This window comes from Bos javanicus, chromosome 8, assembly GCF_032452875.1.
Source record: "Bos javanicus breed banteng chromosome 8, ARS-OSU_banteng_1.0, whole genome shotgun sequence".
NCBI classification, from domain to species: Eukaryota; Metazoa; Chordata; class Mammalia; order Artiodactyla; family Bovidae; genus Bos; species Bos javanicus.
The window spans coordinates 39,258,380-39,282,545 of record NC_083875.1 but is presented as its reverse complement, the minus strand read 5'-3'; the positions used below and the strand labels follow the sequence as shown (position 1 = coordinate 39,282,545).

Genomic DNA, 24,166 nt, shown 5'->3' with positions numbered 1-24,166 from the left:
TTATTGGAAGGACTGATGGTAAGCTGAAACTCCAATACTTTGGCTACCTAATGCCAAGAACTGATTCATTGGAAAAGACCCTGATGCTGGGAAAGATTGAAAGTGGGAGAAGGGGACAACAGAGGATGAGATGGTTGGACAGCATCACTGACTCAATGGACATGAGTCTGAGTAAACTCCGGGACTTGGTCATAGACAGGTAGGCCTGGCATGCTGCAGTCCATGGGACTGCAAAGAGTCGGATATGACTGAGTGATTGAAATGAACTGAAAAAATTAAAAATAGATCTCAGTTATCCTATCATTTACACACTTGCCAAGGACGACCCAGAGGGATGGTATGGGGAGGGAGGAGGGAGGAGGGTTCAGGATGGGGAAAAAAAAGAAAAAAAGAAATAAAAAAAATAAATAAATAAATAAAATAGCAACACACCGGTGACACTGGGTGACCAGGGGACCTGTTGTAAACAGCAACTTAATAAAATAAAACCCTGGTGACAAAAAAAAAAAAAAAACAAAAAAAAACTTTAGAAATAACAGTTAATTTCAATTTCACTACCAACCAAATTCCCTACCATGGAATTAGTAAGTAGAGGAACTTACTAATGTACAGGCAGTTGTATCATTATCAGGGATTCAGATAAACCGGAGGGTATTAATGGTTCTCATACTTGTTCAGTGCTCTTTGGCTCACCATGAAATAATGTCTTATTTAACATAATTAATTTTTTTCTAAAAACCTTTTATTTAGCTTGTTTAATGTTTAAGATTATGTTCTAATAAGTACCTATGAGTTACAAATATAGGTTTGGGTCTATAAAAATTAAGCTAACAAATTAAGCATAACTAGCTGATATTGTCGGAGAAGGCGATGGCACCCCACTCCAGTACTCTTGCCTGGAGAATCCTAGGGACGGGGAGCCTGGTGGGCTGCCATCTATGGGGTCGCACAGAGTTGGACACTACTGAAGCGACTTAGCAGCAGTAGCAGTAGCAGCTGATATTGTACTTGCAATGTAATAATTATATTTGTCCTATTTATTTTTTTTGGTTACTGGTAAACAAAGTTGTAGAAAACAACCTGGAAGATATAGTAATTTAAATAGGCAAAATTCTGTATTTAATATAGTTTTTTTCCCCTGAGAACTGGAAGATTGAAATTATCCACTTATAGAAACAAAACTAAGTCCAACTTAAAGTATTTAGATATTTAAACATGGCACATTATCCAAGTTATTTAGCAAAAGAAAATATTGTCTCTTCTTTCTAGCATTATTCTAAGATTTTTGCTTAATAAAAAATCCTTTTATGTAATGTAAACGGATACATTTCTATTTAATCCTTCACCAAATCTGCTAAAAGAAGCAAAGTCAAATGCAAAATTAAAATCTATTAACTAAGCTTAAAATTAAGGGATGGGAAAACATCAAACTGATGTTAGTTTTCTCTTCTAATTCATCCCATCTATATGTCTCTTGTAATTCTCTAGCTTAAAAGCTTTTAACTTAATAACTCACTAACAAGGAATATCAAACTCTCTATTAGCACAGCATATTAGACCCTTTAAGATCTGGCTCCATAATCTGGCCCTTCCAGTCACAGCTGTCATTACTTCTCTATATATAACTAGCACTCTAGCCAAACTAAACTACTGACCATTCCCTAACTACATACAGTGACTTTGCTGCCTCTGAACTTTTGAGAATGCTATTCTTGTTGCCTGGAATGACCTCCACATCAACTTAGTTTATTAGCTTCTGTCTTTCCATTTTCATCTTGAACCCCTCTACACTGCCGATCAAATAATAAGCATTGTAAATATATTTTGATTATAAGGAACATTACCCATCTTTCTACATTAACCATACACTACCTTCTATTATGCTTTTATTTATTGTATCCATCCTTTAAGAGAGGATATGGTATCTGAATTCAACTTAATTAATATATGCTGAGTTTCTCTGCCCTTGAAGAACTGGTTTCTAGAAATACAAAAGCATCAGAAAATCTTAAACTTGGAGGCGGGGGGCAAACAGACAGCTTCAATATCATGATATTCAAAAACTTCAATACAAATCATATGAATACAAAAAGTGGGTTAAGAACAGAGGAATATACCTAGCTGAAACAAAGGCAGAAGAAATTGTGCAATTCTCCTTAGGAGATAACAATTTTGCTGAATATTTTTTAAAAAGCAGCAATTCTGACTCGATATAACTGAGTATTTATTTGATTTTGATAAGCTCATTTATTTCATTAACTGAAGAATTACCAAACAATTAATATCACAATATAGACAGACCCATAACTACCATTGAATTTTTAAGTGCTATAACCAAATGCAAAGCGAAGAATCATGGAATGCAGTGAAAAAAACAATTATGTATCAGACTTCATAGAAGAGGTAAAATCGGAGCTGAGCCTCAGATAATAATTAGGCTTTCAGTAGACATAGAAGAAAGAGAAGTAGAAAAGAAGACACTCCTGATGTTTTGAAATTGCTCTGAATTTGATGAAGTTAATGGCAACAACTGGAAATTGAATTCCAGAAAAAGTCAATGTCTAGTTCAACACAAGTGTCGGTGGCAAAACCAGAATTAAACTCAGTTTACTCCCAAAGTTAAGATATCTTCAGTGCAGTAAGTCATATATTAACTCTTTCAGAGTTCTAGAATACCAAGGGGGCTATTTCTAAAACATTTTTCCTCTTAATTTAATGCAAAGCAAAACTACTACTTAATAAACAAGTCTCTCTAAACACCAAAGAGTATAAACACAGGCATAATGTAACACTAACTTCAGGTACTATTCAAATTCTGTTATTTCTGTTAAAAGCCTAATTCTTCCTTCATTTAATTGGAATTTTCTCTACTTTAACCAAACATCATCATAACTTATTGAATGTTTGTTAATTCTGTGTCTTAAAATTACAGTTTTTAACTTATTTTGGGTCTGTGCTCCTCTGCTGACCTAATAAAAAGTTTTGTACCCTCTTCCTAGATAAAATGTAGGCACCAGTCCACACTACCACACACACTTTTGCATACAATATGGGGTAGGGATGGTTTAGAACTCTAATTTTTAAATATTATAAAGGCTTGGAACTCAAACTGAACTATAGAAGAAAAATACAAAATTAAAAAACAAAAGACTATGAGGTCAACTATTACATTACTTTGCCTGATATAGTGCAGAGCAAAGCTATGAGAGCTAATCTAGATCTCTTTTCACTGCTCCCCAAAATCAAGTAAGAAACATAAAGAATACATTATCCACAGCTGATTTATGATGTAAGATCATACACATAGGTTTAAATGCATAAAAGTGACAGGAATAGAATCTTGGATCTTTAATTTCAGGCTTTTAAAAATTCTGGTACTATTTAATACATTAGCCCCATGTAATAGGAATTACTCAGAGTATTTTAATTCTAAATTAGAGACTGCTCTGTGTAACATTCTATGATAAACATGTGACTTTCAATGTCTCTCCATTCTTTTTCAAAGGAACAGAAATGCAAACACCTAGGATCATGTGTCCCCACCCCTTCCCCAACACTATCCCTCATTTGTTACCATTTCTTCAAGCTGTATGTATTTCACAGGAACACATGACTACATGAAATCTGCTTCTTAATTCTCTCCTACCTTCCCTTCATTCTGCCTAAAGGTTGACAAGTGTAAAAACAGTAATTAAAAAAAAATACCTCAATGAAAGAAATTTTAAATTCTGAGGTGAAATCAATCATGAAACACTGTTACTATATCCTGAAGTATCAGTCCTGGAACTTTATTTTGCATAAAAATCATTTAGGAGTTTATTAAAAATGGAGCTTCCTTATCCCCACCCTGAGATATTGGGTTAACATATTTAAGTATGCTATTCTGGGGCCAAGGTCTCTGCCTTTAACACAATTCAAATGCTGGTTATTTAGGAAACACTCTGAGAGGCACAGCCCCAAAACCTTTTAAAATGACCGGTACAACTTATAGCTACCTACTACTTAATTTTTAACCAACATTTATAGAAGTCAATAGCAACAAGCCAAGCAGAAAAAGTCCCTGCCTGCATAGAGTTTATACTCTAGTGAGACAGGAGAAAAAAGATATATAATTAAATCATATTATATATTATGTTGCAATAAATGCTATGAAAGAAGACAGAAGGTTAAGAAAGGATAGAGACTGACCAGACAGAGGGAAAATTTGCATATAAGGTAGCAACAGAGTAGAAAGTGAGGGAGACAGAAAATGAGCTTATCTGTGGGAAGAGTCAAATTTAAAACTGCTTTTCCTCAAGCACAAGTATTTGAAGATAGATATGAAATATGTTTTATACGTTCTATTTTGTTTACTGATTATATTTTATTTTTATCTTCCAATTTTAGTAACTCATATGTTAAAAATTGGGCTCATGGGCAAACATGGAAACAGTCCACATTTATGTCTATGGGGAAACGCTCCTATAAACTTATATTAAAGTTTTTGAGATGATCTCTTTCCTCAGTGCCAAATGAAGTGGATTTGTTCTTATTTTATGAAGACACAAAAACAGACCCTGAATTCACTAGGAATTATATATTTAGCAGAATCTTGGTGTACCTTACTGCATTTGTTAAGTAAGCTACCACTGAAATTGAAAAGTTTAAGAACATAAAGCATGAAATGCTGCAGGGAAAGTAATTCCAATATTCTACCTGCATGCACATTTTGTAAGAGAGATTTCCTTTCTAATCTCAACCTTAAAAAACTGAAAATATACATACATCATTACCATAAAAGTCAATGTACTAGGCTAGTATAAACTAGCCTTTTGTAGAACTGAAACAAAACTATTTACCTTTAAAGCTTTTGCAAACTTAAACTGTAGTAATTATAAACCGGCATGTTACCATTTGAAAGAAACCTTATGTCTAGCAGATGAGACATATCTGAAGGAAAAAGGGGGATGTGTTTTGGAAAGAGAAGCTCTCCAAAACACTTCATGTGCTAAATAGTCAGTTCAAATACTTTCTGCAATTTTATCTTGGCAAAGATTTTTTCACTGATTCTAACTTAGAAGGCTTAAATTTCCACAAACGAGCAATATTTGTAAAGTAGTACAAAGTAGAACAAGAGGTAAATAGTTTTACCTTAAACTAGTTTATCTCAATCTGTATTCTCATCTTTTTTTCTCTTTTAGAGGGATTCCTAGAGAGAAATGAACAAGCCTGAATTTCCAGATATACTACCATTGCAGAGATATAAAACAAGCTATCAGAAGAGTTATTTTTGTCTGAAGGTACATTCATCATTTGCAGCCATGAAATTAAAAGACGCTTACTCCTTGGAAGGAAAGTTATGACCAACCTAGACAGCATACTAAAAAGCAGAGACATTATTTTGCCAACAAAGGGACATCTAGTCAAGGCTATGGTTTTTCCAGTGGTTATGTATGGATGTGAGAGTTGAACTATAAAGAAAGCTGAGCGCCGAAGAATTGATGCTTTTGAACTGTGGTGTTGGAGAAGACTCTTGAGAGCCCCTTGGACTGCAAGGAGATCCAACCAGTCCATCCTAAAGAAGATCAGTCCTGGGTGTTCATTGGAAGGACTGACGCTGAAGCTGAAACTCCAATACTTTGGCCACCTGATGCGAAGAGCTGACTCATTTGAAAAGACCCTGATGCTGGGAAAGACTGAGGGCAGGAGGAGAAGGGGACAACAGAGGATGAGATGGCTGGATGGCAACACCGGCTCGATGGACATGGGTTTGGGTGAACTCTGGGAGTTGGTGATGGACAGGGAGGCCTGGCGTGCTGCGATTCATGGGGTCAGAGTCCGACACGACTGAGCAACTGAACTGAACTGAACTGAAGCAACTTAGCATGCATGCATATATTGTAAAAAAAAAAAAAAAAAGTACAAAGTGGACGGGAAAATTAATCACCCACAGTTACACCACCCAGTTACAGCATCTAACATGACTGTACTGTCTTACAACTTTGATAATACATATTTTTAACCCAATTCTTTTTCAAAGTTGTAGATTCTAATTTACTTTAAATATAATCTTTTATTAACTGTAAAACAGAAAATCTGACATATAGAAAATTTTAAAAGTAAAATGAATAACACTTAATTGGTTTTCATAATTCTTTTTTTTCCAAAGTGTATATATTTAATATCTTGATTTTAAGCACAATTAATTGTGGAACATTCACTGGTCCCAAGTGGAAGATGATGTAACAAAGGGCTTGGTTATCAGATAATACCACCACTGGGGTTTATTAGTGCTTCCCATTAAAAAAGAAGAACAACCTCTTCAAGTAATTTAAAATACATTTTAAAGATTCATATTATTGTGGAAGCTCCCTGGAAACGAAAACAGCTATTATTTGTTCTCTACTCTTGTGGAAACAATCTAGAGATCATTTGAGAGCTAAAACACAAAAACAAAAAGAACATAATCTTCTCTCCAAAAACATGATTTCTTTTCCTTGCTCTAATTTTTTTTCTTAGAAATAAAAATAATTACAAGGGCACAAATACAATGAGAAACAAACTTTGAGGCAAAACACCTTACAGTCTATTAGGGCATTTTTTTTTTACTGTATTGGATCTAAATCATTTTCAAATGGAACAAAATCTCCTAAAATACTAAAGCTGTAACTTTACTATATTCCAACTATACTTCTTATTTATTCCACAATTTTTTTTTTTCTTTTTGGTGCACAGGCTTATTAGCTGCTTCATGGCATGTGAGATCTTCCTGGACCAGGGACTAAACTTGTGTTACCTTGCATTGGCAGGCAGATTCTTTACCACTGAGACACCAGGGAAGCCCTTATTTACTCCAGAATAAACTCTTTTCAGCTTCATTAACTGCCTTTTCTCAATTAAGCATTTCAACTTTTAATATACATTATACACACTTTAATCATGTTTTTCTCATCTTTCCAAATTGAAGACAAATCCTTACACAAGGTTCTGTCTTGGATCCCCTTGTATTTTTACTAGACTCTATCCTGGGCCTTCCCTCCCATTTCTTCAACCATTCTCCTTTTGCAGGTTAATTCCTAATTAAACACCTCTAATCTAGCACCAGTCACTCTGCTGAGCTCCATATTCAGCCTTCTAATAATTCTCAGCTGCGTATCTTCAAATGCATGCCTCCTTTCACATTCCCTCAGCATCACCATCACTTGGGCTCAAATGTATTCATATTTTGGACATCATCCTCTCCATCATACCCACATCCAGTAGCTTGCTACTGTGCTACTTTTACTTACAGAATTTACTTCTCTTATAGCTTTATCCGCCTATTTATTTCTACTGCTTATTATTTTTTGATGGTATTAACTCAAGAGCCTTTTAATAGGTTTCCTTCATTCTCTCTTCTTCCATTTTAGCCCTCAAACCTCAAAATAGTAGTACAATCATGTCACTCCCTTAGCTAAAAATTGTGATGAATCCACACTGCCTACATTATAAATTCCTTAGCAAGCAATCAAGGTCCTCCGTAATTACTGTTGCTGTTGTTCAGTCGCTAAGTGGTGTCTGACTCTTTGTGACCCCATGGACTGCAGCACATCAGGCTTCCCTGTCCTTCACTATTTCCCTGAGTTTGCTCAAATTCTTGCCCATTGAGTCGGTGATACTATCTAACCATCTCACCCTCTGTCATCCCCTTCTCCTTTTGCCATCAATCTTTCCCAGCATCAGGGTCTTTTGGAACTAATCCTCCATAATTAGTCCCAGCTTATCTTTCTAGATTTATCTGCCACTACAGGATCTCATCATTCTAACCAACCACTGGATATAAACCACTCCTCTGCAATATGCCCTCTCCTGCCTCCATACATGTAATTGTTTGTTTACTTACCACCTTGAAGTTAGGGATAAAGTCATGTTTATCATTGTAATCACAGAGCTTCACAAACTACCCATCATAGGATAGGTCAAATAATTGTTTCATGAACTCTTAAACTTCACCTATCAATAGTCTACTCACCTTTCAAAATTATGACCTCTAAAACAAAATCTAATGAAGTATTTTTTTTCAATCCCAGCTTTCCCACCTCCTTCGAGTAGTTGATCCCTCCTCTGTACTTTCATAAAACTCTGTAATAAAGCTAATCACAGTAGTCCTCAAAGAATGCACCCTTAGAATATATAGTTAATCCTTGAACAAGAGATGTTTTAACTGCTTGAGTCCACTTAAACACAGATCTTTTTCAACAGTAAATACTACAGCACTACACGGTCCTCAGTTGGATTCAGCTGGTTGAATCTGCAGATTCAGAACCCCGGATAGGGAGGAACCAAGTACATGCATTTGAAATGTGATGTTGGAGAAGACTCCTGAGAATCCCTTGGACTGCAAGGAGATCAAACCAATCAATCCTAAAGGAAATCAACCCTGAATACTCATTGGAAGGACTGATGCTGAAGCTGAAGCTCCAATACTATAGCCACCTGATGAGAAGAGCCAACTCATTGGAAAAGACCCTGATGCTGAGAAAGATTGAGGGCAGGAGGAAAAGGGGATGACAGAGGAAGAGATGGTTGCGTGGCATCATCGGCTCAATGAACATCAGTTTGAGCAAACTTTGGAAGATGGTGAAGGACAGGGAAGCCTGGCATGCTGCAATCCATAGGGTCCCAAAGAGTCAGATATGACTGAGCAACAGAACAACAATAAAATATATGGAGGGTCTATGCAGGGTCAAGTTAGTTTTTTTTTTTTCTTTATGTTTCAGGGTCAAGTTAGATGCAGATTTTCAACTGCATCAAAACCAACATATACCACCAAAAATCCAAAAATGATTGTTTTCCCAGTTTGTAGGGAGAAAAATCTGAGGAGCTAGGCAGAATCTCATCATTAAGGGTTTCTTTCCATAATTTATTTTAAACCTTTTTTATCCCCTAGCAAAAAATCATACAACTAAATATATTGATATCTCAGGATGCACTGTAAACAGTGCCATGACTTCCAGGTGTTTTGACAATGCATCAAGTCTGAAAATCAGTTTTAACATATTTTAACCCTTTACCATAACTGTGTATGTAAACCTCTTGGGCCAAGAACCGTCCCTTAAGTCACAGAACAAAGCAGAAGCTCAAAAAATGTTTTGTTAGTTGAAATCCTTCCTCCGTCCTTTCATCACTGCACTTAAAACATTTTCTGAATCTTCTTGAATAGCACTTTTTTTTAAATAATGGCAACTATAATAAATAGAATTACATGGTGTATCAAGCACTAACATTCTATAATTCTGAACAAGAAGTAAATCCAGCTTCTATTAGCAAAGGTACTCAATTTTTAAAGACTTACAAAAAAAAGACAGAATTACACATTCCACTGGGAGTTGAACTACTAGAGAATAAGAAACACCTTGTTAAAATCCCCAGTTAATTTCTAGGTTTTGATCTTAGTTGAGAATAAGCAAGCCAACAAATTTCTAATTTAACTAAGAAGGAGATTAAAATCAAGGTACAAAATCCATATGTAGTTCAATTACTACTTGTACTTGGAAACCTCTGTTTTTAAATTTCTGAGGCTTCATAATGATGCTTTTGTATTTTCATGTCCAACTAAAAAGCAATTACAAAACTAAGTAATCTTTACCTATAGTTAAGAAAGCCTTTTTTTTTTTAAATAACCCATTATATGTACCTCTCTTTAACAGCAACTTAACTCAGAAATCAACAAAGATAAATCATGTTCAAGCTTATTTTCACCAAAATATTATTTTAAACGGCAAAAACTAAAACTTCAAGTTCAGCTCTGTTGGGGTCACGGGTGATGCCTATTCTGTAATTACAACTTATTAAAACTACATAGCAATATTCTTAAAGCTTTCAAAAATATTTTTAAATTTAAAAGCATTCAAAAATATAATTTAAAATTCAGAAGAGGCAAAAATTCTTATTAGGCATAACTTCTATTAAGTATTTTCTATTCCTTTCCACTTATTAGATGATTTTCTCCCTATTCCTTAATGCTAATTGCTATTTCCCTCCTGGGTATGTGGGCGTGTTCAGTTAAGTCTGACTCTCTGTGACCACATGGACTATAGCCCACCAGGCTCCTCTATCCATTGGATTTTTCAGGCAAGAACACTGGAGTGGGTTGCCATTTCCTACTCCAGAGGATCTTCCCAGCCCAGGGACTGAACCATATCTCTGGCGTCTCCTGCACTGGCAGGTGGGTTCTTTACCACTAGCGCCACCTGGGAAGCCCTCAGTTGCCTCAAATACATGAATGAGATCCTTTTTAAAATATGTAACTGTGAGACTAGATATGCTAGTCTTAGTCGCAGTTCTATCACAAATATTATATATATAAAACAGATTGTTATATATTACTAATAAAATTACATATGATAAAATGTCATTTGTAGATTATACAGATGTAGTGTTATCATAAACACAAGACGCAAACCAAAAAACTTAGAAATGTTAACAGGATAAAATAAAAATAAAATATACTAAAGTTGTAATATTTTCTTCCTTCTCCCCAGTTGATCATCCTGCATACCTGCTGAAAAGCGGACACTACCCTGGAGACCATACTGTAGCCATAGGAAGTACCTGTAGTTCCCAGAAACACCTTGCTATCCCATGCCTTGCATTCACTGTAGTTCAATATTCTGGAATGTCTCTCTTAAACATTCCCTCTAAGAAAATCCAGAAGCAATCTTCAACTTCTTTAAGAAACAGTTCAAGTATAAACTTCTCTATACCTTTTAACTCCATTATATTGTAGAATCATCAATCTTTTTAAGTGTCTTTTCCCCTACTCAACTATATACCACTTAAAAGAGTAGAAAACCTCTCTTTTGATATCTGAATGTCTAGTTCTGACAGATACACATTTGTGCAAGCAATACTTTCAAAGAACAGATGAAAACACTGAGATTCAAGTTATACAATCTGCCCAAGGTACATGCCACTGGACTGCTCTGCAATAATGTGACACCCTCTCTATCTGATGTACCTCATTTCTTGTTCAGTAATATATGAAGCAGCTGTAAAATTCTACTTAAATTCGAAAATAAGGGTTAATTCAGTATCTTACAAATACATATGAGAAGACAAAAGAAAACAAATTTAATATCTAAGTGTTTTTTATTATTAAAATATGATATACCACTTATTTAGAAATAAGGTATCTGAATCATCTATTTGCTGAAAATCAGACTCATGTGGACAGTCTATATTGTTCTGGAACATCTATATATCCTAACTGCATACCTAACAGTTATAATCTACGCTTTTCTTGAAGTGGTGCCCACTCAAAGCATTTATTTAGTAATGACTTAGATTTTAGCCTAGTACAGAAAAAGAAATGATTTCCTAGATCTACAAATGTGGTTTGTCGAACCTATTATTTACAAAATGTTTGTACATATCAAATACAAAAAAAGTGAGCGACTCAAAAAGCCTTAATTATCTCTTTGAGATCATCATATTACTATTTACTACTAAACTGCAAGAATTTTCTCTCTCCTGGACTAAGAATGTCAGAAATACATTACTATGTTTATAAACAAAAGAGTGTTTTCTGTATGGATGCTATTAGATTATATGGTAATACAGTATTTTGAACTTTAGTCATTAGGAATGATTCAAAACATTCAGAAATTAACCTTTATGTGAAAGAGAAATGGTCTCCCTGCTATTTTGCAGGACTTACATGCACAATGGTTCTGAAAACACCTGTATTCAAACCTATTTGCAACTTCTAAGCACTTTTCATGCAGTCATTATCCAGCCTCATTCTAAATCCCTGTTTCTAATCTGTAAAACTAGATGCTTGAACTAGATAAGCTCTATGGCTTCCTCAATATCTAAAATCTTGTGACATCAACTTGGAATATATTTTACTACTTAAAAATAATGTGAATGGACTGTTTCTCATGTGAGTCATAACTATAAAACACTGTGAAGACAAGGGTAACAAACACATCACACAAATAAAATGCCACTAAATAAAGTATAAAAAGTAATATACAAATTTGTGAATTATTCTATTACCAAATAATTCAGTGTTAAGAAAAGATTCAAGAAGAGGTTCCTTAGTTTAAACAGAGCCGCCCTAATGAGTCAAGCACTAAGTTAACCATTGTTTTCAGTGAAAGAAGTCACTGGTAGCCTCGAAAACAGTATAATTGGAAGCCAGAGACAGATTAGATTATTTTAAAATTACAATTATAAATCAAGGACAGAAAAGTTAACACAACTTTTCAGGAGCTTTTGGATAAAAGCACTCGCACACGTCCCAGTTTCAGATATGAGAACATTCATTTTATTCAACTACCACTACTAGCATTATAATGGTTAAAACTTATCTTGAGCTAACTATATGGGACTGGCACATTCGACTTTACATTTATTAATGCATTTAAGAAACAGCAACCCCATTAATTAGGTACTGTCATTATCCTCATTTTATAGATGAGGAAACTGAGGCCAAAAAGGTAGAGTGACTTGCAAGTTCACTTTCACTAGTAAAGGGTCAAACAACTGGATCACTTCAACCACAATTTCCAACAACTTTCAATTACTTTTTTATTCCTGACGAATTTCCGCTAGAGAAATTCAATTGGCTCCTATCAATCACAGAATTATAAATTAATATGTTTATTTTGGTAGCCTCCTGTGTTACATTATCACTTCTTACAATGGAAAAATAATTGTGAGGAGGGCATGGCAACCCACTCTAGTATTCTTGCCTGGAGAATGCCCATGGACAGAGGACCCGGCGCGGTACAGTCAATGGGGTCGAAAAGAGTCGGACACGACTGAGCACACCCACCCACCTAGAGTGTACCGAGAGCATACACACAACCCACTCACCCTCCCACCTAGAGTGCACCGAGAGCGTCGAGCCACCTGACCTCCCTATGACTTCTGGGAGAATAAACACCAACATCCTAAGCTTATTAAAATATTTGTGCTGATACAAAAATTCAGTCCTCTCAGATGAAGCTGAGAGAAAATATCAAGAATATGCCACAGTAACTGTTAACCATTTAATAACACTATACACTCCGATGACCGAGCTGAGTAGTAAAACGATATAACCTTAAGTTTGAAACCACCTTTTACACGAGCCAACATAAATTTCTAATGATATTTCATTCCAAAAACGTTTAAAAGTTTCTTGCCAAAACTGTCTAATGAAAGTTGCAAGGCCATCTTCCATCCCACTAAAACTTTTCCTCTCCCTACTCCTATAATTCTTCCTACGGGCACCTTTTCACTTTACTTCCACAAACTTTACCTGCTCTTCAGCGCTCGGTTCTCGGCTCTCTCCTCGGGTTCTTTTCCGTCTGGGCGTGGGGTTCTTTCGGCCGACACCCTCCACACCCCTGCGGGCCCCCGCCCAGCACTGCTCCTCCTCCCGGGGTTCTGACTCAGCACCTATCAGCGACGCCCCCCGGCCCCTGGCCCAACCCATCCTCGGACACGTGCGAGGGTGTGTTTGTGTCAGTCCGTCAGTCCCGCCGGGAACTGGGCTCACTCACCGAGAAAGAAGCGCCAACTTCTGCTCCAGCATCATCTCCAGCTTCTGGCCCTGTTTGGAGATCCAGTGATCCACTCCATGCTGGCGGTAGCACGTCTCCAGCATCAACCTGAAGTCCGCCACGAACTCGGTGATGCCCCCGTACTGGCCGCTGGCGAACTTCTCCTCCATCTTCAGCAGACACATGCCCTGACCGGGCTGCTGCGGGAGGGCGCGACTGCCCCGGCCTCCGCCGCGCGGCCCCTCGGCCGCCTCCTCTTCCCTGGTGGCAACGCCCCCCAAGGGCTGGAGGAATGGGGCGGTGAGGCCTCGGTGCTTCTCCTGCAGGAACTCGCCCAGGATGCGGTAGCCCTGCTGCAGCTCGTAGGTCAGCTCCTGCTCCTTGCAGCCACCGCCCCCGACCACCATCTCCTCCTCCTCTTCGTCGTCGTCCGCGTCCTCCCTCAAGGAGGCACTCCTTCGGGCCGGCCGTAAGGCCGGCGCCGCTGCCACCAACTCGTCGTCGTCCTCTTCCTCGGCCGCCGGTGGCGGCCGCTCCTCTTCTCCGGCCGGCTTCATCTCCCCCGGCTTCCCGGGCACGCTCATGCCTCCGGCAGGCCCAGCTTGGGCGGTGTGCAGCGGCCGCTCGAGGCGCCGGGGCACGCGTGAACGCGGACCGCTTCCTCAGGGCTCAGGGGCGCCGCGCAGCCTCAGCCGCATCGGGCCTCGCTCTTCTCAGCCGCTGGCTCGGCTCGGTGCGCGCGGGGGTCTCGAGCTTGCCGCCCGCGGGGCGGGATTACATGGGGCGCGGGGGAGGGGGGAGAGAAGAGGAGAGCCTAGGTGCCCTCCTCTCCCCTCCCCCCGGCGGCGGCGCGCGCGCACGGCCCTAGCCTGCCTCACCCCTCCGCGCCCCGCCCGGCCGCTCTTAACCCGCCAGGCCTGGTTTGGCCTCCGCGCCCCACCCCCTCCCGGGCCGGCTTGAAGGCAGGGAGGGGGCGAGGAGAAAAGTGGGCTTCTTCTCTAGCCTCCCCGGAGGGCGCCGAAACGCTGGGCCGCCGCGGGTCGGGCTCCTCCTCCTCTCCCTCACACTCCCTCCCGCCCCTCTCTACCTGCGGGGGACCCAGGCAGGAGGAGGCGGCGCGCGGACGGGGCCTGGCGACAACTGTCAGTTAGAAGCCCTACTGGGCGGGGGGAAGAGGAGGGGCCGGGAGAAAAGGGGGAGGGCACTTAGCGTCCCCCCCCCCCCCCCCCGCCCCGGCTCTCCAGGTTGGGGCGAGCTGTGGAAAGTAGCAAAGAAAGGGGCACCGTCGCCGTCGACGGTGAGCATGCGTAGTAGAACACTACCACCCCCACTTCACGTACCGCTACGTGAAAGCCGGGACTTCGTCTCAGCTTCAGGCCCTGAGGCCTGGTAGGTTGCGCGGAGCAATGATGTCATCAGCTTGTAGCCAACTGGAAGGGGCGGAGTGAAGAGAGACGCAAAGCAGCAGCTGGGCTTTGCTCGCCACCTCCTGAGTGGGAGGCTGAAAGGGTTTTAGAAGTGGGCTGTGCTAAGAAGATATTTGTTCCGCTAGACCCCTCTTAGCGATAAAAGCTAAAATTAATCCTGCAGGCGCTTGCTAGACAACTTTCGTTGATGGAAAGTGAAAGTAGACATAAGTGAAGTAGACATAGAATGTAAATCCTATCCTATTGTAAAAAATTTTCCTTTGCACACTCAACACCCTCCATCCCCGTGACTGCTGGTTTTTCAACGTAGAATTGGAATTTGTAAAGTTTAGAAAGGTTCAAGGACTCGACCAATTGGAACATATGTTCACATGCAAAAGAAAAAGAGATGATGTATAGAACTCGAATTTCTAAAACTCCTGTCCCCGTCTTAACATCAGTTCCTATTTTGGAAGTTAATCCCATGTTTTCCGTTAAAGTGAAAAGACATCCCCACCTTCTCAATTTTTGACATCTGCTAAGAAGAGTAATGGAAGGGAATGGAACCTCATTTTAAAGTCCTTGGGACTTAAGTCTTCAAATATTTCAAATCTAAACTTCGGCATTAAACAGTCGTTAGCATGACCTTTCAATCTCACCACATTTTAAAATTACTGTTTAGGGAATGTGTTAAGAAGTGAGCTTATCATTCCATTAGTTGACATATTGCTTAAAAAATGAGTAGAAAGTAACTAACGGTTCCTTAATGCAGATATTACTATTTTCTCACGTTCTTTTTCAAAGATGCACATATTCCTTTTTCTGCTTACACAGGACGCTCTTGCTTGAAACATCAAATTACTTGAATACAAAATCAAAATTTCAGAAAGTAAGCATTTTAAAAGTAAAGATGTGTAACAAAGTGATTGGGATATATTGACTCTTAAGACTGTTTTACTTCCAATCAATGTGGACTTTTAAAGCACTGATAAAATTCGAAACTAAAAAGCTTTTTCTTTTTGTTTTTTGCGGGGTGGGGGGGGGACCGTCTAGTATGTTAGATAGTCTTAGGTAAGAGTTAAATGGGGACACTTTTAAGGTTTTAGGGTATTGACAACCCCCCCCCACACACAAACACACACCCATCATCTAGTTTATCTAGATCTCCTCTTACCTCATCAGACATTTGTCATTTATTAGTTATTTACAGCATTCTCTCTCCTTAGAGCCCATGAGTGAAAGTTGCTTAGCCGTGTGGACTCTTTGGGACCCCATGGACTATACAGTCCATGGAATTCTCCAGGCCAGAATACTGGAGTGGGTAGCCTTTCCCTTCTTCCCAACCAAGGAATCGAACTCAGGTCTACAGATGTACCTTAAATCAGGAACAAAGGCAGACCAGTCTTACTTCAGGGACTGGCAATCAAAGTGTCTAACTGGACATCTTTCATTTCCTTTGAGAAAGCCCAAGAATCTGGACCCATCCCATCAGATATCAACTCCTTTTCTTTAGCCACCAACCATATTTCATGACTCTCAGATAATATTAGCTTACATTTATTGAACCCTGTGCCACTGATCACTTTATATTCATAACCTTCTTTAATTCTCACAATTAGCTAGGCCTTATGTGAAGAGTTGGACACGACTGAGCTACTTCACTTTCACTTTTTACTTTCATGCACTGGAGAAGGAAATGGCAACCCACTCCAGTATTCTTGCCTGGAGAATCCCAGGGATGGGGGAGCCTAGTGGGCTGCCGTCTATGGGGTCTTACAGAGTCGGACACAACTGAAGCGACTTAGCAGCAGCAGCATGCTTATTTCACTGATGGAAAACTGTTCAGGTTAAAAAAGCAGCTTGCCAAAATTCAAATCTAGGTTTGTCTTCAAAATTGTCCAGGTGCCTAATTCCAAGTCATATGGTCAGTTCAGTTCAGTCTCAGTCGTGCCCGACTCTTTGCGACCCCATGAATCACAGCACGCCAGGCCTCCCTGTCCATCACCAACTCCCAGAGTTCACTCAGACTCACGTCCATCGAGTTTTCCAATTTTTCATGCACAAGAATATATGGAATTGGTAGAAATGTTTACCAAAAGCTTCTTATATAAGGAATATTAATAAAGACACCTGGATGAGTAGCAGGAAACTTAGCCACGTGTCACTGAGAGGCCAATTAACTTTGATCGTAACTATTATGAAAGTAGAATCAGGTCCTTGAACTTTTAAAAAATACAGATAAATGAGAAGAAAAACTGCCTTTCAATCCCACCATCCATAGAAAACCTCTATTAATACTTTGTGGTGGGTTTTTTCTATTTATTCATCTATACTTTTAAATTTAATCTTATTAAAATTATGACCATACCCCAACCAATGTCCTTTTCTTTTTTTCGCTTCATTAACAATAAGTAACTACAGGGAATGTATAGGAATTGCATATTTAAAATCTCAATTTCGTATTTCTGTCCACAGTGGCCTAGATGGCCTGGTCAACTGGTAGGAGGGGAAACAGGGAGATTTTAATATAAAAGGAATTCCAGACCATAAAAAAGAACACAGAAGAGGTACAAACACCAACAGCAGTAACAGCTACCATTTATTAAGCACTTGCTAGGTCTTAAATACTCATTAAATGCTTTACATACACAGTACTCATAACAGCCCCAGGAAATCCATTACAGATGTATTTGTTCTTAAATTTTGGATCAATAATTTGCTGAGTAGAAAGCTTCTTTTTCTACCCTACAAAAAGCCTGAGATTAAAGACCAACATTGTAATTAATATAAGTAACCCCAAACTTACAGAACTGCTTTCTTAGAATCCACACTTACTGCTAAATGACTGGTCATCTCAAAGCTGTTTTCTTTTTCATGTTTAAAGACTAATTTTGCTTCCCTTTCACGATCACAATTGAATTCTCTTTAATGCTACTAAACAACTAAGAGTTTCTTCAAAACACATCTATTTAAGCCCCATTTTCAATCAGGGCTTCTCTTATTGAACTGCTTTGCAGGGAAAAATGGCATACATACACAATGCAATATTCTGCTCAAACACGTAACAGTGATTGACTCCCACAAATAATCATTTACTCTTTGTCAAATACTGTATTACAGTATGTTATATGCTACCAATGTTAGATGTACCAGGATACCCTTTACAATAACTGTGGTCCTTAAGAGTCCTGGATAAGTTAAAAAAGACAGACTGATCTGGCTAAGATTTTAAAGTTCTCTTAACTATCAGCTGGACACCTTGGGAACTAGAATATGGATATGTCTCAGCCTCAGGAGGACATTATTAAAAAGTTATTATGTATTATGGAGAAAACTCCCCACATCCACTGCAGTATCTCAAAACTCTTTTCCAATACCAGCATCCTCCCATTACTATGAAAACTAGGAGTATCATAAAGGAGAAATAAGCCTGCCACTATATTCTTCACTCACAATTCCAAAGAGTTTGTCCTGGAAGTTCTTCTATCCCATCTTTGTGCACTCTTTAACATCTTGTGTTAGGCAGCAGGACACCCTGACACCAAGCACACTGCTTGCCCAGCATCAGGAATTTAGACAAATAGCAACAATATACATACTTCACATCAAATAGAAGAAAGGTGACAAACATTTTAAGACAACAGAAGCACAGGTTATCACCAAGGTCTGTGTTTGATAAAACATGCAAGGTAAACAGAGGCTATAACACTGACTAATCATGGAGAAACACTGGGAAGGAATATAAACTGCTTAGCAGGGAGAGAACAGCTCTCTCAATCATAATGGAATCCACTCACAACACTTATTTGGAGTTACTTTTATGGGGGATGATATTCAAGTAATATTAAAGTGCTTCAAGCAAAATTTAGCAATTCCTGTAAGGCTTCCTGCTGCTCATCATCAAGATGGGAAATGCATTCCAACCATAATTCTTCAGAAGTCTGTACCTGACGTACAACATTAGCTAGGCGTTTGGCACAAGGATCTTCATAGTTAATAGTCTCATTAATTTTTCCTTCTGCAATTATACTAATTATTTTTGGGAGATTGGAATTATTTGGACCAAGTACAACTGGGTGGTTACTTTCAATTAAGTCACAGAGAAAACTCAAAGTCTGAATAGCTTCCTCTTTATCCTCATGCAGTGGAAGCCATGACAACCAGTGTGGAAGAACTTCATCTACGTTTACACAGTTAGGCTTAAACCTCAAAATCTTCCCTACTGCTGAGATACAGTTCTCTGTAGCAATGACATTTTTTTTGGTTTTGGAATTTGCACACTTAATAACTTTCACCAGCAGCGGAACAGCTTCTGAACATAAAGAACGATAATCATCTCCACCAAACTGTGCCATAACACCCAGGCCATAAGCAGCAGCTTGCCTGACTTCAGGGTTGTTGTCTCGCATATTTAGTAGCATTGGCCACCGAAAATATTCAACATATTTAAATGAGGTTGGACTGCAGTGCTCTATGATATCATCAAATATGCACAATCCCCACTGTCTGTCTGGCCATGGCCTATTAGAACAAATTAGATTTACAATTAATGGAAGTAGCTGTTCAAACCACGGTAAAATCTTTTCCTTGTAAGTACTAAATAATGAGTGCAAAATATCTGATACTTTGGTCAGAATATAAACATCACATTCATCCTCATCTTGCAGAGACATTTCAACCTGTTGATCATAGTTTTCTTCCTGTCTTTTAACCTGTCTTAGTTCTTGGTTTTTAAAGTGCCCTTCAAGTTTTGCTTTCAGTATTTCTCCCAGTTCTTCCAAGTGTTCATCATTAAGGCACCCATCTCCCATTACTTCAATGGATTTTGCAAAAGAATTCATTATTTCTGAGAGTACATCTGTATCGGGTTCGGTCCCAATAGCCTTGATTAAGGGATCACATATGAATTGCCACATCTGTGCAAGATACTCTGGCCCCCGAATTCTTGCACATTCCAGGAGAAAAGGCAAGGACTCTGCAGCTGCCACTCGAACATTGTCATGGAAATAAAATTTCAGTAAAGGAACCATCAGTTTTACAACTTGTTCTGTATAGTCCATAAATCCTTCTCTTAACTCCTTAGCATAATAAACCAACATCTGGCAAGCAGTTGCTTTTGCTTCAAGTCCTGAAGTTTTAATTCCAAAACTTTGCTGGTCTCCAAGATTTACAAATTGCCATCCATCATCATCACTCATATTCTCCACATCTTGTGTGTCTAAGAGAGCAACGTCAGGTTTAGCTGAAGCAGTCTTAATAAGAGGCTCAATAACCAGTGGAAGGTACTGTTGAAAATCACTTCCAAGAATTTTACACATTCTAGCCCATGCTGAAACCATGTAAGAGGTCTGAGGGTCATCATCTTCCATATTATTTAAGTCTGATTGCGTCTTCAACAATAACTGCATCACATTTGATGCATCTTGCATAAATTTTTCCTTACCAACAGCAAGACCAACATGGCTAATGCATTCAATAGTCTTTCCTTTCAGAAGTTTGAGTTCCTTTTGAACAGCAAGCTCAACAGTATGCTTTAGTGAGGGCATAAATATATCATAGTATGGTACAAATTTTTCTTCTATTGTATCTGCAACTGAGGCAATGGTTGTCACAAGCTGTTCTAAGGCCAACTTAGTTCCATTGCGAATCAACTCTTGAAGTTTAATCACCAAGATGGAATGTAGATTTCTTAACATACTATCCAAATATAGAACCAGCAATGATTTGGGGCAGTCTTCAATAAAAATAATAAGCGCAGAAGCTGCATGTGACTGTACACGCTGATTACCTTGATTTTCCATAGTACGCAAGAGAGCTGCAATCACAGTTTCATGGAATTTCTTTTGGAAGTTAGGTGCAAAATCTGTAGCCATCTGTCCAAGTGTAGTACAGGCTGCAGCCCTCACCCTTGGATGAGGATCCTGAAGAAAAAGCAAAACAGAGTTAACTGTTTCATCTAAAATTGATTCCATTTGCTGATGGCATCCTTCTCCAATAGCAGATAAGGCCATTAATCCAGCATGTCGGTATTTCCAGTCAGGGCTCTGCAGCATCTGCATGATATGCTCCTTAGTCATTGGTAAAACAAGTTTTCCACCAAGCCCACAAGCCAGTCTGTCTAATGCACTCTCAGCAGCAACTGCATTGCTGTCAAAATCATCTTCTTCCATTTCATCAGCATTTACCCAGTCCTCGTCATCTTGTAGATCAACCATCATTGCTAATATATGAGGAACTGCCTGTGCAATAATATTTGTATGTTTTTTCAACATTGGGGTGGCAGTTTCAGACAAGGTCACTATTACTTCAAGTGCCAGCTGGCGTTGCAGATTACTAAGTCTAGAGTCTCCACATAACTTTAGACTCAGTTGCAGAGTGTCTTCTAAATAAGGACCCAAATATTTAGGTACAGTATCTGCAATCTCGACAAGGGATTCTAGCACTGAATCATCATCCTGGTAGCATGAATCATTCACAGCCTGTAAGATTCCAGGAAGCAAGTCTGCAAAGTCTTTGAAAAGACCAATATTATTCTCATTAGCAAGTACAAATGCAGCTGCAGCTCTAGCAGATAATGTCCTGATTGCTGGATGTTCTTGATCTTGAATACACTGGTCCAACAACCGTTTGATGATATCCAAATCGTGCCGCTCCTGGTTCCCAAAAATCCCCGGAAAGTGCCAGAAAACGTGAAGTGCAACTTCCCATAGAACCACATTTTTAGAGTAGATTGAATCAACAAGGAACTTCAGACCTTCAGGCCAGTGGTTAGTGCCATCCTCATCTATCAAATTCCTGGCCAGGACTGCAAAAATGTCACAAAGTTTTTTCCTCATACTAGCATGTGTTTCTAACTTAACAGCCAGTATCAGTTCAATCTTGACGTCCCTCTGAACATCAGAAGGCAAATTTGGATAGACTTCCTCAAACCCAGAGGACAAAAGCCGTCGTAGCAGGGCGGCAGCCATTTGTCTCACCTCATAACCTGCTCTTCTATTTCTGACGGCATCTAAGAGGAATGTAGTCTTACCCAGACCTGGGATATTTTCATAGATTTCCTCTGCCTGCCGCCGCACCATACAGCTTGGATTGATCAGGTTCTTCAGAAGCTGGTAAAACTCTTGCTTTCCCGACACGGTCGCCGGTACTCCAGCAGACCCGGACGCCGCCATCGCGTTCTGTCAAAGCAACCGCGACGGGGAAGAAAGGCGGGGGTCTGCGTCCCGGAGCAGTGACATCAGCGAGGCGCCGGCGCGGAGGGGCGGGGCGGGGCCGCTTCTTCCTCCCCTGCCATGGCTCCTCTTGGTCCGGGCTTTGGGAGGCGGGAAGTCTGGTGGCGCGGGACTCGTGGGGTCGTGGTGGGAGCGAGGATCGCTCTCCGTCTGATTTCCAATAAAATGAAAATTCACCTGCAGAGGGGAAAAAATAAAAGTGTGATAATGACTATTAGAATGGGATTATGGGTTTTTTCGTCTTTTATTTCTAAACTATATCTATGGTTGTTAAACTGATAATTTTAAAACAGAGCATACGCCTTGAAAATCTGCTAAGTGAAAGAAGACAATCACGAAAGGCTATATGTTATATAATTCCCTTTATATGAAAGGTCTTAAATGGAAAATCCATACAGAAAGTAGATTAGTGTTTGGCAATGGCTGAGGGGAAGGGAGAATAGAGAATAACTGCTGTCAGGGAAGTTCTTTCTGGGTGATGAAAATGTAAAATTGATAAGTGAAGATAGGTGCACAACTCTGTGATTATACTCAAACCACTGAATTGTACAATTTAGATTGGTGAATTGTATTGCATGTGGATAATACGTCAATAAAGCTTTTTATCAAATAAGTACGATAAAAGATAAAGACAACGATTACCACCCCACTATTACATCTAATGCAGTAGAGCAGAGGTGCTCAGATTCTGGTGTGTGTCGGAATCACTTGCTTTGTGGATTATAATAAAGAATGAGAAATGTATTTGAGTGATGTATGATGAAAAGTAACGTGGGTTAGTAACATTAGAATCCTGGTCTTGTCTCAAAATTGATTTGAATCCCTGGTCTTGTCACTCAAGATTTTCTTTGCAAACTTAAAACTGTTTTTACAGTTTTGCTTTTCGTAGAGAGCAGCTGAGGTTATTCTAAGAAATAAGTGCCCCTGAGGCTAAATATTGTTTCTTTAATTCAGGAAGGGTTGCTTCCCTGGAATTACCAGGCTCATTAATTACACAGGCTCAGGGGTAAATAATCCACCTGCCAGTGCAGGAGGCACAGTTTTGATCCCTGGTCCTAGAAGATGCCACATGCTGTGGAGCAACTAAGCCCTTGTGCCACAACTATTGGGCTGTGCTCTAGAGCTGGGTAAATAGGAACTGCAACCACCGAGCCCACAAATCACAACTACTGAAGCCTGTGTGTCCTAGAGCCTAGTGCTCTGCAACAAGATAAGCCAGTTCAATGAGAAGCCTGCCCACCGCAACAAAGAGTAGACCCTGCTTGCTGCAATGAGAGAAAAGCCTGAACAGCAAGGAAGACCCAGCACAGCCAAAAATAAATAGTAAAATACATTTTTAAAATTATATATAAAAAAACAATCATCATTACTTTAACAATGATTAGATCTTACTTTTGTATGGGCCTTACCACTCTATCATTTTAACCATTACACAGGTTTGCAAGATTGGTAGAATAGGTATAATACTAATTTTAGATGAGAAATGGAAACTCAGGAAGGTTAAGGGATTTGCCTAAGATGACACACTCTGAGTCTCAAATCGACCTCTTCTGAAAGCAACACCGATGCTCTTTCACTTCCCCATAATTACTCTTGATTTTGCAATACAATCAGAGGTTTTCGCTTATTGCAGGGTATATTTTAAACTTCTCTAAGTTGGCTGAATTTTAATTTTGTTCCTGTTAGTTCATCAGTAAAGAATCTGCCTGCCAATGCAGGAGATGCAGGTTTGACCCCTGGGTCAGGAAGATCCCTTTGAAAAGGAAATGGCAACTCACTCCAGTATTCTTGCCTGGGAAATCCCATGGACAAAGGAGCCTGGTGGGCTACAGCCAGCAGAGTCACAAAGAGTCAGACACGACTTAGTGACTAAACAACAACAAATGCTCGTTTAAGAAGAAACCTTATTCTCCAAACAGTGCTTTTTATTCTGTGGACTGAAAGTCAACTGCATCAGAATCACTTGAGAAACTTATTTTAAAATGTAGATATTAGGGCCCAATCTCTGAACTACTGA

At 39.4% G+C, this 24,166-nt stretch overlaps 2 protein-coding genes across 7 annotated transcripts in view; both read right to left on the bottom strand.

The window, feature by feature from the left end:
• The window catches only part of BRD10 (bromodomain containing 10), a 109,530-nt gene extending 93,602 nt beyond the window's left edge, over positions 1-15,928 (bottom strand). For 3 of the 4 annotated variants that reach the window (XM_061425331.1, XM_061425332.1, XM_061425333.1), the window contains exon 1: positions 13,512-15,928. In XM_061425331.1, coding sequence (XP_061281315.1) covers positions 13,512-14,095 — 584 coding nt within the window. In that variant the 5' untranslated portion in view covers positions 14,096-15,928. Of the gene's footprint in view, positions 1-13,267; positions 13,484-13,511 lie in introns of those variants that run through there. The other variant, XM_061425334.1, reaches the window with a different exon arrangement.
• A 1,567-nt stretch (positions 15,929-17,495) lies between these two features.
• Positions 17,496-22,146, bottom strand: RANBP6 (RAN binding protein 6). 3 transcript variants are annotated; one of them, XM_061425339.1, is made up of 2 exons: positions 21,954-22,146; positions 17,496-20,838 (listed from the first exon to the last, which is right to left on the bottom strand). In XM_061425339.1, exons 1-2 carry the CDS (start codon positions 22,087-22,089, stop codon positions 20,768-20,770), a joined length of 207 nt encoding a protein of 68 aa, XP_061281323.1. In that variant the 5' UTR covers positions 22,090-22,146; the 3' UTR covers positions 17,496-20,767. The 3 variants fall into 3 exon arrangements, with proteins under 3 accessions (XP_061281323.1, XP_061281322.1, XP_061281321.1); XM_061425338.1 differs by having other exon boundaries at positions 21,895-22,143; XM_061425337.1 differs by having other exon boundaries at positions 17,496-22,144.
• Between the last annotated feature and the right edge of the window lie 2,020 nt (positions 22,147-24,166).